The sequence below is a fragment of the Poecilia formosa genome, unplaced genomic scaffold (assembly GCF_000485575.1).
Source record: "Poecilia formosa unplaced genomic scaffold, Poecilia_formosa-5.1.2 Scaffold17, whole genome shotgun sequence".
In the NCBI taxonomy this organism is placed as follows: Eukaryota; Metazoa; Chordata; class Actinopteri; order Cyprinodontiformes; family Poeciliidae; genus Poecilia; species Poecilia formosa.
In genome coordinates, this window is record NW_006799956.1 from 2,302,333 (window position 1) to 2,317,361 (window position 15,029).

The 15,029-nt window shown below is 41.4% G+C and overlaps 3 protein-coding genes across 7 annotated transcripts in view; all 3 read right to left on the reverse strand.

The window, feature by feature from the left end:
* cdkn1bb (cyclin dependent kinase inhibitor 1Bb) overlaps positions 1–1,622 on the reverse strand; it is a 3,749-nt gene extending 2,127 nt beyond the window's left edge. Inside the window, exons 1-2 of the mRNA XM_007546748.2 lie at positions 821–1,622; positions 537–666 (exon numbers count right to left, since the gene is read on the reverse strand). Coding sequence (XP_007546810.1) covers positions 551–666; positions 821–1,289 — 585 coding nt within the window. The 5' untranslated portion in view covers positions 1,290–1,622 and the 3' untranslated portion in view covers positions 537–550. The remainder of the gene's footprint in view (positions 1–536; positions 667–820) is intronic.
* Positions 1,623–1,883: 261 nt separating this feature from the next.
* yars2 (tyrosyl-tRNA synthetase 2, mitochondrial) lies at positions 1,884–8,100 on the reverse strand. Of its 3 annotated transcripts, XM_016668815.1 has the most exons (6): positions 6,734–8,100; positions 5,131–5,298; positions 4,887–5,042; positions 4,155–4,325; positions 3,082–3,267; positions 1,884–2,911 (listed from the first exon to the last, which is right to left on the reverse strand). In XM_016668815.1, the coding sequence occupies exons 1-5, from the start codon at positions 7,519–7,521 to the stop codon at positions 3,108–3,110; spliced, it is 1,443 nt and encodes a 480-aa protein (XP_016524301.1). In that variant the 5' UTR covers positions 7,522–8,100; the 3' UTR covers positions 1,884–2,911; positions 3,082–3,107. The 3 variants fall into 3 exon arrangements, with proteins under 3 accessions (XP_016524301.1, XP_007546811.1, XP_016524302.1); XM_007546749.2 differs by having other exon boundaries at positions 1,884–3,267; XM_016668816.1 differs by lacking the exons at positions 1,884–2,911; positions 3,082–3,267 and having other exon boundaries at positions 4,177–4,325; positions 4,877–5,042.
* Positions 8,101–9,294: 1,194 nt separating this feature from the next.
* The window catches only part of pparab (peroxisome proliferator-activated receptor alpha b), a 36,140-nt gene continuing 30,405 nt past the window's right edge, over positions 9,295–15,029 (reverse strand). For all 3 annotated transcript variants that reach the window (XM_007546750.2, XM_007546751.2, XM_016668817.1), the window contains exons 6-7: positions 13,759–14,212; positions 9,295–13,573 (exon numbers count right to left, since the gene is read on the reverse strand). In XM_007546750.2, coding sequence (XP_007546812.1) covers positions 13,329–13,573; positions 13,759–14,212 — 699 coding nt within the window. In that variant the 3' untranslated portion in view covers positions 9,295–13,328. The remainder of the gene's footprint in view (positions 13,574–13,758; positions 14,213–15,029) is intronic.

Consider the following 15,029-nt stretch of genomic DNA (forward strand, 5'->3'; position numbering starts at 1 on the left):
GTGTGTGTGTGTGTGTGTGTGTGTGCGTGTGGTAACAGGAGTGTGTGAGCGCAGCGAGTGCGTGCGTGTGTTTTTGCAGCTCTCGGAGAGACCAGCCCCTTTCCGTCCCTGCTCTGCTGTGAGGGCAGTGGCTGCTGACGTGTTACTACTACACTGTTGTTCAGCACTTGTTTACAGTTAAGTAGGAAACGAGCAGCACCGAAACACCTGCAGTTAAAGGGCTAAAAATAATGTCCAGCTCAGTTTTGTTTTCCTTTTTATTGTTTTCACTCGCAACGTTTGTCTGTCTGGTGTTAATGGGGCAGAACTTTTATCGATAAAACTCCACGAGTCGGCAAAATGTTCCGTTTGGTTGTCAAAAAATAAATAATAAATAAATAAATAAATACTAATTTTATAAAGTAAAAAGTGCCAAGCATAGAAAGGGCCACGGTATTTTCCTTTTCTTGTTTGCTAAACCACGTATACCTAATGTTCGTCTCTCTGACATCGTGTGTGGAAAAAAGGGGGGTTAAAATATAATTTAATTTTCTTACCGTTTTGCTAGTCCTCACGTTTGCCTCTTGGGACTGGACTTTCTGGGTGTGTGTTCAACAGAGTGGCTCAGGGTTGGACAACTAACTTCATCTGGGCTGCTGCGTGACCTCTTACTTTGCGCCGTGGTGTCTGCGAAAAATAAAAAAAGCTTTTTTTTCCATTTTACTACTTTCCATATTGATGCATTTATGAAAGTAATATGCCAAAACCGTGAGACTATCTATTACACAAATTAGAGCTGAAAACATGTATAAAAAAAAAAAAAAAAAAAAAAAAGTAGTACCGTGACACGGTCTTTTCCTCAGCCCGGTGCACTGCTCCGTACACTCAGTCAGTACGTCAGACATGCTCGTATCGCAGCTATGATTCCCGTTTAGATCCACATTGTTATTCCCAGAGCAGACGCCTTTCTCCCTCCGCGGGGGCCGCACGTAGAAATCCGGGACCTCAGCGGGGTCCACTAGTTCCCATGTGAGCCTGGCGTTAGGCAGCGGCTTGTCACTGGCAAAGTCGAAGCCCCACTTGGCGGACGCAGCCTCCTGCAGCTCCCGCATATGTCCCTTTAAATCCCTCTTTAACTCTTCGTGGTCCACTGAGCCGAAGAGGCTTCGGCAGGCTGACGGCTTCGGGTGTTCCGTAACCCGGGGCTCCGTCCGTTCCAACGTCGGGCTTCCGTTTGAAAGTCGAACGTCTGACATTTTACCCCCCAAAAAAGCTGAATCTTCGAGCAGCCAGGAGCGTCCGGTTTTCATAAGAAAAAAACACGTCGCCGGAGAGTGAGAGAAGAAAAAAAAAACAAAAAAACAACGGGTATCTCCTCGTCACGGGGGGAAAGATCCGAAACAGGCGTGAAACGGCTTATGCCATGCGTATGTCAAGCTGGAGGCGCAAACGGCTTCTGCGGTGTTCTGACGCCGAAGATAGTCCCCGCGAATCATCAAAACAAACTGCAGAGGAACCGAAGGAGCTCTTGTCAATTCCGTCCCGGACTGAGAGAAACTGCAGAGTAACCTCAGTACCCAATATGGCGATTCAGAGGCGTTGTGGGGACGGAGAGAGAAGGCTGGGCTCGGATGGAGGAGGGCCAGCGCATGTGATTGACACACAGAGCTATTTAAATCCCAGCGAGGCTGTTCATTTGCTGAACGCAGAGGCCACGCCCATGTTTTTTTTTAAAGCGCCAGCATTTTAAGTAATCTGGGCCAACTTTGTAAATAAGCTTACAGTTCGACACAATTTCAATCTTGATCAGCCGGGAGGTATTAATAATAATAATTTAAAAAATAATTTTAAGACAGATAACTAGTGTCTGTATGATTTATGAACATGCTGTCTGGATTTGAACTGCATTTTCAAATATTTTTATTTCACAGTAAGTCGTTTTAAGTTATTGCTATGAAAACATAAAATAAATTACAGAGCAGATTGAGTATTACATACACTGCAAAATGAAATTGAATGTTTCAACTTTAAAAAAAAAAAAAGTGAAATGGCTGAGTTTTGACAGCTGACTGAACTTCTTTGGTAATTGCTAAAACTTGAAAGTTTTACCAGCTTGAGACAGAAAGCTGTGCAGTGGTCACGTGGTTCTGTTTTTGACGTTATTTGAATAACCTTTTCAGCTCCCCTCACTGATTAGCTATTAGCCTGTAGCTGTTGGTTTCAAATGTGCTCCCAAAAAAAAAACAACAAAAAAAAACACATGTATTCCATAATCATGGTACAGTTAATATATCTAGGTTGCATTTTATATACGATAAACACTACACATGATGCATAGAAAACCACATACATTTGATCGTATCTTTGTTCTTTAATTATGTGTGTATTCTTGCCATTTTTTTGTTCTTTGCCAGCAAAACACGTTGAAAGCACTTGATAAATGCATTATTAAATATTGGTGAATGTAAAATTTAAATTATAATTTGCAAAAACAAATACCAAAAACAGAGATAAAAAAAAAACAATCACATTTGCAGAAAAGCAAGAATTTCTTCTGAAGCAACAATATTGGATAGGGAGTATTTAAGTAAAACTTATTTTCGAACTCAAACTGCATCATAAACTGTCTTTCCCCCAACATGAGAGTGTTGTCTCCTGAAGTGTGTAAGTTGTGTTACACTCCACAGAAGTAAAAAGAAGAAGAAGAAAAAAATTAAAACTGCAACAAAACAAATGCACCATAATTAAACAATTTTTAAAAACAATAATTTGCTTAAAATATGACCGTAAGCTTTTTGGGAGAAATGATGCAATTTAGTTTAATGGTGAGCAGCTGTTTACTTGAAAGTTTACGGTAGGATAAATGTTAGGTGCTCTGTGGACGGCCACACAGGCAATGTCGCCCTCTAGTGTTCACTGCCCCAAAAGTCTGCTGCAGAGGTAAGTCAACAGAAAAACATCTCTTTACCAAATGTTGTTTTAATAGCAAATCTTTAGATAAACAGCACATCTACATATGTACGTATATATAACACTAAACGGCCATCCACTTATCAGTCCATCAACATCTCCCACAGACTCTTCTCAAGTTTTTCCTCCTACCTTCCCTGTAAGTCAGTGGAGCAGCCTCAGAGGCTGAGCCACTTGACAATGTGAAAGTTTTTCTTGCCCACTCTGAGCAGGGTGAGTCCATTAGACAGTATGTGGATGTTGGGGATGAGGACCTGCTCCGGTTTGTCTTCCCTTTTGTGGTTGATCCATACTGCTCCTTCTGAAATCATCCGATACCTGAACGCAAGCGATCACACGATAAGATTCAGGTAAAGCAAGAACTTTTAACTACTTAAGCTTGTATGTCTGACAAGCTACAGCAGTCTGGTCATTCAGTATATTCAGGTAGTCTGCGGACCTCATTCTTTGGGCTCATAATGTTGCTGGACCTACTAGACCTGATCAACTCCAGCATTGCCCCTAAAGGCTGGTACAGTAGACACCAGCTCTCTTGGAAAGTGAAACTATTTTCCCCAGTTAGCTTCAATGATTAAAAGTTTTCTTATGGCCAGACAGCAGTTCAGTTCCAATTCCTTGTGTTCTTACTTTCACCATTAAACACGTCCCTGAGTCCTACTGTTCTTCTTCCCATTGCTTTCACCAAACATTTAGGTGATTGCCAAACACGATCATTCGGGATTTTCTTTACCCCCCAACCACATCTCTTCCTCAAAGATGATGGTTTCCCACTTTCCTTCCAGTGTTTAATAAATCGTCAAGCACTTTTTGACCAAATTTTTCAAGAAAACGCCATCAGCTCTGGCGTTTTCTCTACTTCACGCACACTAGTGACCCTTCTAAAACAGACTAACATCTTTTCCACAAGCATGGGATGAGTCTTTGGACCTGGTTAGTTAAGAAATTCTGAGTAAATACAACCAAAACAAACCTGTGTGTGTAGCGCCAATGGGAGAAATAACTCGCTGTGTTTTACAAACAACAAAAGTGAGATCCTACGACTAAAATCTGATGCCTTTCCAGTCGTTTCATGAAGAAGAAAGTTGCACCCATTTTCTTCTTCAGAGGTTTTCTTTCAGTGAACCAGCTTTCCTAACTGCTGATGAAAAGCAACCCCATAACCAATGGCAGCGCTCTGTTACAGTAGGTGCTCATGACGAACCTACCCTTTAGGCCCATCAGGGATGGCGCTGGCCTTACGGCAGGCGTCTAGCACCGTGGTCCCCGGCTCCAAAAGCATTTCTTGGAAAGGAGCCTCCCTGAAGAGCTCCTGAAGCTCCTCGTCACTCATTTGCTCCAACGCCTGAATGCTGCTGTGATACAACGCATTGGTACATCTGCAGGGACAAACAATACAGCTTTTAGACAGCTCCTCCAGGATTTTGCAATCGTTTTTTGTGATTTACAGTTGTCAAAATCTCATATTCTGTGGGGCTGCTTTAGAAATATTTCCTCATTAATCCTCATCCAAAATCTACATATAAGAAGAAAAATATATATTCACATTTATTGACCACGGACTCTAACTTGACATCAAGCAAAGGTAGAGGCAGCAGTGCAGCACAAGCAGAGGTTAAGCTAGACTTTTTCTTTGTCCATCATTTTGACCAATGAGATCAAAAATATTCCCCAATAATCAATTTTTACCAGTTAATTTTTTTATGTTAACATGTTCAATTGCGTTTAATTTTAATTTGGTTTAACTAATAATAATTACAATAAAGCAAAATGAGTTATTGTGACAGGTCTAGTCAAAGATGGAAAATGTTCCTTTAACACGACCTGTGAGAAATACTGTCACCTGCAGGTGGGAGTTAGAAGTCACCTAAACTCAATGTTTTTTGGGGAAAATTTGGTGCAACGCTTAAAAAGAAAAACCTCTGGGGACCAATTCTGACCTCTTGGCGCTCTCGAGGCCCTCCTTTCCGTGCACCAGTTTGGTCACCTCTGCAGCCAGTCGTTTGTGGGCGAGACGTTTGCTTGGGTCCTCCCTCTGCTGCTCCATCAGCTTCTCCACCTCCTCCAGGGGCAAAAAGGTAAACAGCTTCAAGTATCTGCAAAACACCCACACAATGCACTTCAGCGTCCTTGTCACTGTGGTTCGGGCATCAACAGAAGCGGGGAGCTTTCTTCTTTGCGTACCGCTCCACGCTGGCATCCGACTGTCGGAGGAAGAACTGGTAGAGCTCGAAGGGGGACGTCTTGTCTCTGTTGAGCCACACCGCGTTGCCGGCGGTTTTCCCGAGCTTGTCACCGGTGGTGCTGGTCACCAGCGGGATGGTCAGGCCATACACCTCCTCACCGCTTACTCTTAAAAAGAATGTTTTAAAAATTGATTTGAATGGTTACATGGGAGAATATGGTAAAACTAAATTGCAGAGCTGGTCATAACAAGAGATTAGGTAAAGCAGAAACATGGGGAGGCGATTATTTCATTCTCCCCACAGTTAAAATGATGTGGCGATAGTGGTATCATATTGTAGAGCCAGATAACATGAATAAAAAATAAATAAATTTGAAAGCGTGAGGAAATATTGACAAATGAGATTTTCATTGCTTTTCTGTTTGGGATAAGTAATTTTAAACAAACACCTTCGCACCTCAAACAAAATCATGCCTACTAAGACAGGAAACAGCGGTAAATATGGATGACGATGCAGCGGCTGAAAACATCTCATGGTAATGAAAGAGCAGATTGTTTTGACGAAAGAAACGGGTGTGGCCACTTGATTGCAAAAGATAGAGAAAAATGTATAGAGTCAGCACATCCGCACCAAAGTTCAACAGTGCAGGAAACATCAATGATGAGTTGTGTGGAAGTAAACGGGTGGAAAAGAAAATCGAACACGTTTTGCTCCGGAATAATGAAACAATTACGATCTTGTTTGGAAGCTAACAAACAGCCCAAACATGAAGGATGAGGTTGGTTCAAGCTATGGATAGCTTGGTCAAGGAACACTAAAGTGGACTATGGTTGTTGTTGTTTGTGACCATAAAGTTTATCAACCAAAAATGAAAAAAATAGCTTTCTTTTACAGTGATTTTTACTATTGCTCTCTGTCAGTACAAAATATCCACTGATGTCCATCGATTTCCCTTCAAACTGTCCTCGGTACATTCAGCTACAATTATTAGCTTCAGGTATGACTTCCCTTCCATATGTATCATTAGCTTATAACAACATGTTAGGGCTAAACTAGATGTTTTGCAGTTTTGAATGCTTAAGTGTACTTTAAAAAATGTTAAAGCAGCTCATGATTAAAATGTAGCAAGTTTTTTTTTGTATGCGAGGCTGGAACAACTGCTGAATAAGTAGTTAGTCTAAAGTAGGCGATTCAACGTGCTGAAGTTTGCCTGTGTATATCAGAGTAAAAATGCTGGTCAGAACTGGAGCACAAATGGAGAAATCTGTTTGAATGGTGCCAGCGGTTTGGGATATCTATGTGGGATGAATTACAGGCAGGTAAAACTGGTTCTGGCTGTGAAAAACTTTAAACTGGTATAGAAGTTTACTTCTCAGGTGGAGAAAAACCCTGAAAATATAGCCAAAGTCTGTGTTAGAATGGCTCAGTCAAAGTCAAGGGCTGAATCCAATTGAGAACCTGTATGAGACCCACTCAAGTTTTCACTTGTGAAACCTGCAACTAATTATTTGCATATCAAAATACACAACCAGGGATATCCGGTCATTTTTTTATTCCGATTTCCTAAAGCAGCCTGGAACAAAGCTGGAAGGGAAATTTACTTGTGAATGTACTCATGTCCGGACATCAAATTGCCCAGCTGGTCGGTGCCTCCGAGCTGAATCCTGCAGCCGTATATTTGGTGGAGGTGGTAGAAGTCATAAGCTTGGAACACCTGGTAGGTGAACTCTGTCAGGCTCATACCGTCTGCGCTCCTCAGCCGGGACTGCACGCTGTGGCGGCTGAGCATGGTCCCCATCCGAAAGTGCCTGCCGGTCTCCGACAGAAAGTCCACCACTTCCCAGCTCTTATACCAGCTCCGGTTGTTCAGCACGTTCACCGTGCCCAGCGGCCTCGAGCGGTCGTGGAAAAGCACCTCGTGGTTGATGAAAATCCTCTGAATGCTCTCCCGGATGCCGCGGGTGTTCTCCTCCACCACCTCCGCGGACAGCCGCTCGCGCTCGCTCGTTTTCCCGCTCGGGTCCCCGATTTGCGCCGTGGCCCCTCCGAGCAGCGCGACGACGTTGTGCCCGGCGCTCCGGAAGTGGAGCAGGCCGATAATGGCGAGCAGGTTGCCCACATGGAGGCTGTCGGCTGTGGGGTCGAAGCCGCAGTATACAGTCTGAGGAGCGGACTGGAGCAGCCGGGGAAGCTGGTCCTGTGCTGCGTTTTCTGGGAAAGAATCCTTCAGGACACCGCGCTTATGTAGCGACAGGAGCAGTCCGCTGGACGCAGCGGCGGAGCGGTGAAATTTAGACCTGAGTGTGAGGAAGAGACGCGCTCGTCTCAGGAGGCTACAGGACGGGTGTCGCGAAACACAACAGCAGAACCCGAGCATGGACACCGCCATGTTGGACAATGTGACGAGAAGGAGGAAGAGCGTAAGATAATTTGATTAATGTAGACTGCCCCCTGCTGGAGTGGTTCTGAATCAGAGCAACCGCAGACATGGCAGTGGCTGCTTATTTACTCAACCAAGAGTCAAGGTCACAAGACTCTGCTATCGTCATTTTGTGGGTCAGATTGGGAACGACTGAATTAAAGAGGAAGTTTTGGATTTATGAAGTGGGATTCTATATATATATAAAAAATATCATTCAAATTTAAATTTTTATTAGTATAATCTTTGTACTTTCATAGAAATGAGTATCAAGCATTTTTGTCTTTTTGCGGAAAATATTTAAGCTTTCATCTTCACAGTTGGCTTTTTGCATTTCCAAATGTTTAAAGTTCATGTCTTCAGCATAACACAACGTGTTTAATCTCTCTTCTGATTCCACATTGTGAGATTATTACTTTTATTACAGATAACAGAGAACTATAAAAATCTACACAAATATCTTTACTATATGCAAGCTACACTGTAGCCCAGTATGGCCCCAGAGTTTCAGTCTAAGAAATTATTTGTCAGAGAAACCATTACTTTATTTTAACTGGAAAAGCTCAAATTAGGTGTTCAAAAAAACAACAACCTTAAAAATAATATATTCAAACAGACTCAAGTTGTTCTTTCAAATGTCAACAAACAAAGTAGAGGACTTCAAAATCATTTTATTTTCTTTTTAAATCCATTCAATGTCAATTTGCCTTCTTGCAAAGTACTAACTATGCACGACTAAATACTCAGTACATTCAAAACATTTACAGTATTATTATCCAAGCCATAAAACACACAGATAACAACTTCCAAAGATGCTTTCTGCCTCTGAAGTAGACTAGAGCTGCAGAAATAAACAAGTTGAAGGTCACAAAACAAAAAGAAAAACCTAATTCCTATGACTGCTGCCCCTGGAAAATAATCTGTCCAAACTGGAAAAGGAAAGCAATTTTTCTTGTATTGTTGCTTCTGTTTATGGGCTCCAAAGCAGAGCAGCACAGACTTATTGTATTAAATTGAGTAAGAAAGACAGGGACAGAGAAACAGTACCTTTCTATATCCTGAGCTAGTGCAACAAAGGAAGACTAAGAATCCCTGATACAAGTTAAAAAGTCCCTTGTCAATTCCACGTCAAACAAACCCCCCGCACCCACAAGAGTACACCAGCTTCACCTTTCGGGCCTTTTTTGTAGTGTTTCATTCATTTTCAGTTTCGCTTTTAAAAACCCTTTTGAGCAAATCCTTCATTTTCATTGACTGACGATCGATTTCTGTTAAAATCTGACGAACCATTCTATAGGTTTCCGTTAGGTCACACGAACAGGTCAATTGTTTACAATTTTTCAATCTTGTGAGTCTTCGACGTTGGCGTGTACACACACACACACACACACACACACACACAAACACACACACACACACACACACACACACTCTCTCTCTAAGGCACATGTTGTTGGTGATTGATCACCAAGCATGATCTGCAAGGTGAAAAACTGAGCTGCATTCGGTGAATTCTTTGCAGTCTGAGACAAGATATACAGTTGAAGCCAGATATGTACATATGTTTTCCCCTGTTTGACATTAAATCAGAGGTTTTTTTCTGTTGTAAATCAGTTAAGATTACAGACATTATTTCCATTTTCTTAACGCCAGAATAACGAGTAAGATCTTTTTATTTGAGAAAAGCATTTGTTTCTGTTTTCTTTGCCTTTATGCCACTGGAAGAAGTCCAAGATGAGGTTGTTTTGACTTTGTAGGCTTCTGATAGGTAATTCACGATATTTAAGTAAAGCCCTAACTGTGGATATATTTTAAGACAACACCTCAAACATACTTCTTCCTCGTGTGACATTATTCTATGATTAAAAAAATAATAATAAAAAAATAAGGAAATAAATTGTGATTGCAAACATATCTGGTAAATCTCCAGATATACTATCTGCTTAAATAATTTTATGAAGGCATAAACAACATGGGAATGTCCAGCCGATGTCGTCAAGGTAGGAGACGCATTTCCCAGAGACGAACGTGTTTTGGTGTGAAAGATGCTAGCTGAAGCGCCACTCAGAGACGAAGAGGCCATTATTTAAAATGCCAGATGATAGTTTGCAAACGAACTCGAGGATAAATACCTGCTGGCGACATGTTGATCTGATGAAACAAACATTGAAATGTTTGACCATCATGATCACTGCTACATTTGGAGGCAAAAGTGGGACGAGAACACCATCCCAACTGTGAAGCACAGTGTTGGCAGTGTGATCTTGTGTGACCGTTTTGCGTCAGGAGGGACTGGTGCGCTTAACTGGAAAGACGACGCAGTGAGAAAATAAAAACATTACGTGGAGATGCTGAAGTAAATATGGAATCCTCATTAAAAACAATCTCAGCATACCCAAAAACATAAATGTAAAGAGTTACTTTTACTGCAGTGGCCATCGTAAAGCACTGATCTCACTCCTATAGAAAGTTTGTGGGTAAATATGACAATTCATACAGTTTTAAAGGCGACTATCAAATACTAAAATGTATGCAAACTTCAGAATTTTAATAATTATTCTGGAATTTAGCAAGCAGAAATAATTTTGAGTAATCTTAACTGGCCTAAAACAGAAAAGTTTAGTTTGGTGAAATTAGTTTGATGGAATGTCAAAACAATGAGGCAAAAAAAAAATAAAAATTGAAGGTTTATGCAAATATCTGGTTTCAACTCTAAGTGAGAACGTTAGAGGCAGCTTGGAGGTTGGTAATCTATCCGTGGCAGAGCTCATGTTTGAGTTAGTACAACATAGCAGCAAGTCTGGAGAGAAAAGTCAGACAGAAACAAGCTTGGAAAGCAACCTGTTCTAAATTTACATTACTGCATCATCAATACTCTGATAGCATACGACGTGATGGCTAATTATGAGTGCATTTAGACTCTCTGATAGCAAACAGAGATCCAATCTGTCAAAACAAACAAAAAAAATTAAAAGACAAAATATTTTGCGGTTGAGTCTGCCAAGGAGCATTTGATATTGATAAAAATCTCTGTGCATATATTATCTCTATTTGTATTCTGATGTGCAACCTGAGAAAACAGTATCAAAAGACACGCTATTTCAACGTATGATCAACACTATCCCGTAGCTAAACATTAACAAGACATCTCCTCGTCGTTAAACTATAGCCGGAGACGACGGAGTCAAGTTTTTAAATCAATCACAAAACGTGATAAGCCGGAACAGTCCAAAGCCATCTTCGGTTCAGATCAAAAAGGATTCGGTTCAGTTGCGAAATTACAAAACAGCTGGAAGCAACAGTTTTGATGGCTTAAACCAAAGGAATGTCCCCAGCAGGGTTCAGATTTGTGGATATCCCGATCGCCCCGTTTCACCTTGATTCTATTTACACTTTCAAACTGTGCCATTTCTGAGTAAAACTTTATCAGATATAGTCGTACGTACACGTTTTTAGTATAAAAATATGATCTAATTCAAGTGAAAATACAAACATTAAAGCAACACGAACAAGCAGTACACATTTTTTTGAACGTAAAAGTTTTTAGCAAAATTAGGGATGTGCAGAGTCCATTACTATAATGTGACTTCAAGATTTAGCTTTTAGAAGGGGTAAATGGTAATGCAACTAGCTATGTACAAACACAATGCGATGTCATTAGGGGGTGAAAAAAAGATGAAACAAAAAAACAAAACAAAAAAAACGACGCTGCAATAGTCAGAAAAAAGGTTTCACAAGATGAATCCACTTTATGTTACTTTTAAAGCACCAAAATAATGATAAGAATAGTAGAGCTGCACATATGTTGAAAAGAGCCGTAAAATAGTAGAATAATTTGAGTTAAACATTTGTGCACAATTGCTTTCCATACACCATGCATTTGAAGATTTCTTATATGACTGACGAGAACCTGCTCCGATTGTTGGAGGTCTCTTAGTGAAAGCTGTTAGTCCACATTCACTTTAAAGAAATAAAATGTTTAGAAAATATCTTTTTGTCCAAGAAAACTGATGTAAAATCTTGTTGGAACTGCTTTATCTGACAGACGCTACATAGAGATTAAAACTACTTACACAAATTTGAATCGTGTAGAGCTGGAGGTAACTTTGCTCGTCCTGTTAAGAAAAATAAAACCGCAAAAAGACACGTAATCCTCATTAAAAATTCAGCTTTATTTTAAATCAAGGTAGACTAAATAATCTGATGGTTATTTAAAGTATTGTTTTTCAAGGGTGGATATTAAACAGATGATCATATGCTTCTCGCATTATTCCGCATGTGTGTTTTTATGTTACAAAATCCAAGTAGACATTTCCCCTCCTTCTGGTGTCAAAGCTAGCATGTTCTTCTTATACAAATGGTTGGGTGACAGCAAAATGCGCGAGTTGCCTTGTTATAAACATGCATTGGGTTACAACTGGGACTGGATGATTTTTGGCTAAACCGCCTCTGACTGGGCTCCGGTCTTTTTCCGAATAGTAAACTCATACTGTAGTGCAACCAGGACAAGCTAACACTCTTTAAGCTAAGGTAAGTTATGTAACGGCAAACTATTTTCGGTGTCAATTTGAAATTAAGCCAAAGAAAACAAGGTTTAGGAAATCTCAGAGTTGAGGTAAGGATCTAACACTACGTAGGGAATACGCAGAAAGGTCGCTGTTTACATTTAATGCTAACCACGCTAACCACGCTAGTGGCTAAAACAAAGTTAAAATCAAGTTAAAATGTTAACCGTCATCATTTTGTCCTTTGAGAACAACAGTAAAACTGGTGTGATGGCATCTCTTCTATGAACATAAAAATCTATGAACAGTTGATGACAATAAAAAAAAGGTATTGGCAGGTTTTCAAAACTATGAAAAAGGCTACAAACTGCTGAAAAACTGATTGGGTACACGTATAAGGACTACATTAAGAAAAAAAAAGCTGTGGGTTTCTTTGTGAGAACAAAGAAAACGGGGGGAGGGAGGCGCTATAGCTGAGGCAATGTGACACAAACAAAAAGAAAATATTAATTTCTATATTTAGGCTTCTGTTGAGATTCTAGTGCGGCTCAAGTTGGAGTCGGACCAAAAACCACGAGCACAAAGCACAGATGGAGTGTCAAACATCTGAGCGTGTGTTTTTGTTAGGAAAGCGGCTCAGACATTTGTGAACAAATCACAGACAAGTTTGTGCTTATGCTGTGCAACAAGATGCAATTTCAAGTCAAAACCCGATCGTCACAATTCAGCTTGCGATCGCGTTCGTACGTTTGGCGACTCCTTGGATGTGTCCGGTTGTATGAAGAAGAACATGCTGGTAGGCTTTGAAGCAGCAGGACTGTTTGGCTGCCAGGTCGAGGTGGTTTAACGGATGCTGACTTTATATGGCTCTTTAACTTCAGTATAAAAATCTCTTTTCAAAACACACAACTGGAGTGGCAATCATCGAGTTCCCCGTCTTCCCTCCTTTTCAGGGCTCACCGTAGGTTAATAGCTGAGTTTGGTCAGAAATGCTACACAGATTTCTACAAAGTGGCTTTAATCAGACGATGTTTCACATCTGATCTAGTTCCTTTTTTTTCTGTCTCAGAAGGTTCCAAGCAATGGAGTGGTGAGAAGCCAGACCAACCAAAGGAACCGTCCGCCAGAGAAAAGTTCCTTCAAGCTGACCGGAAGCCAGAAGCAAATTCTGCCGCGTCGGAGACGGCACAGCTCAAAGTGGTTGAACCCTAGCTTAACGTGTCTTCTCTGAACGGTTTAGTTTCTGTTCCGTCGGCTGGTTGCTGCAGTCCCTCAGTACATGTCTCTGTAGATCTCCTGTAGAAGCGGGTGCAGGGACGTGTCCTCTGTCTTTTTGATCTCCTGCACCAGCTGCGCGTGCTCCGTGACCAGCTGCCGGAGGTCGGCCAGTTTCTGCAGCAGTTTGGGGAACAGGAAGGTGTCGTCGGGGTGGTTGGCCAGCAGGTGGAGCTGGAGGACGTGGACGATGCTCTCCTGCATCACCTCGATGTGCGACACGTTCACCAGGCCCGGTCGGTCTGAGGGCAGAGGAAGTCAGAGGAGGCATCGTGATTGTCCAAGGTTCAATTTCTCAGAAAATAATGAGATACAGATCAGTTAAAAGGAACGAATCACTGTGTGTGTGGTGAAACTGTGTAACGTATGGTCGTAAAGGGCAGAACAAACCCAACTGTACAAATTTAAAATTTCCCTCTAGCCTCACCTCCGCAGCAGATGATGGCCGCGACAAACAGCGCCAGGTCGCTGTCGTCCAGTTCCAGCGCGTTGAACTTCATAGCGAACTGGAACTTGGGCTCCATCATGTCGCTGAACGGCCGCCGCAAGCTCTTGAGGAACTCCCGGGTGATGAAGCCCGAGCCATACGCCACGAGGAGGCCGTCTTTGTTCATGCTGGAGGCGAGCATGGCAAAGAGCGCTTCGTACACGCCGTACTTCAGGAGCGTCACCTGGTCATTCAGGTCCAGGCTCGAGAAGCCCGGCACGGACTTCGCGAACTCGGTGAGCTCCGTGACAGTTTCCACCGATGTGCACTGGCAGCAGTGGAAAATCCGAACCTCGGCCTCTCTGTCCTTGAGGGCCCCCGCCGAGCCGACCATCTTGGCCACCAGCGTTTGCTCCGCCAGCTGCAGCGTCTCCATGTCGTGGATCACGAACGGCTGCGGAGGGAGAGCCGAAAGTTCACTCGATTAATCGGGATTAATCAATTATTAAAATTTTGTAATCGATTAATCATTAACTAGAGTATATAAACTCTAAAAATGACCCAAACTGTACAAAAAATATATAAATTTTTCATTTAAGATGAAAAACCTTTGTCTATAAAAATGTTCCACCCAGAACATTATCATTTTCACCCAATTCAAAATTCTGTATTATTTTGCTATCCATTGATTAATCAAAAAAAAAAAAAAAAAAAGATTAGTTCTGTATTTTTAGCTGCAGATGCACCCTTTGCTACAGATGACCTAGCATTCACTAAATGAATATTGTTACTGCATTTTAGGCAATAAAAGGTTTTTTTTTTTTTATCAAGTAATTCAATTGTTTGCGTATTGGGATCTTTTGTTGTATGTAAAAAAGCGGCCAAATGAAAAATCTGAAGAATGTGGCAATTCTTTTATCCGATTAATCGTCAGAATAAGCAACAGCATGCAGCCCTACTGATAATGCGTTCAAACTGAAATACGGCCGTCTTTACAGTGCTTACGGCTCAGAGCTAACGGGTAGCAGACGAACATGGAAAATGTTGACTCGCCACAAACGCTGGACGTTTATACATAATCTTTAGTAAGGCAAAAGTCAGAACCCTCAGCCCTTATTGACACGTTGAAATTTACTGTCATGGACTCATTTATGTGGACGATCGTCTAAATCCCCTCACAACAAACAGAAGAGCTTTGAAGGCAGAAATAAACAACCACTTAAAAGGTAAAATTTTAGCCATTTTTTTAAAAAAAAAAAAAAAAAAAAAAA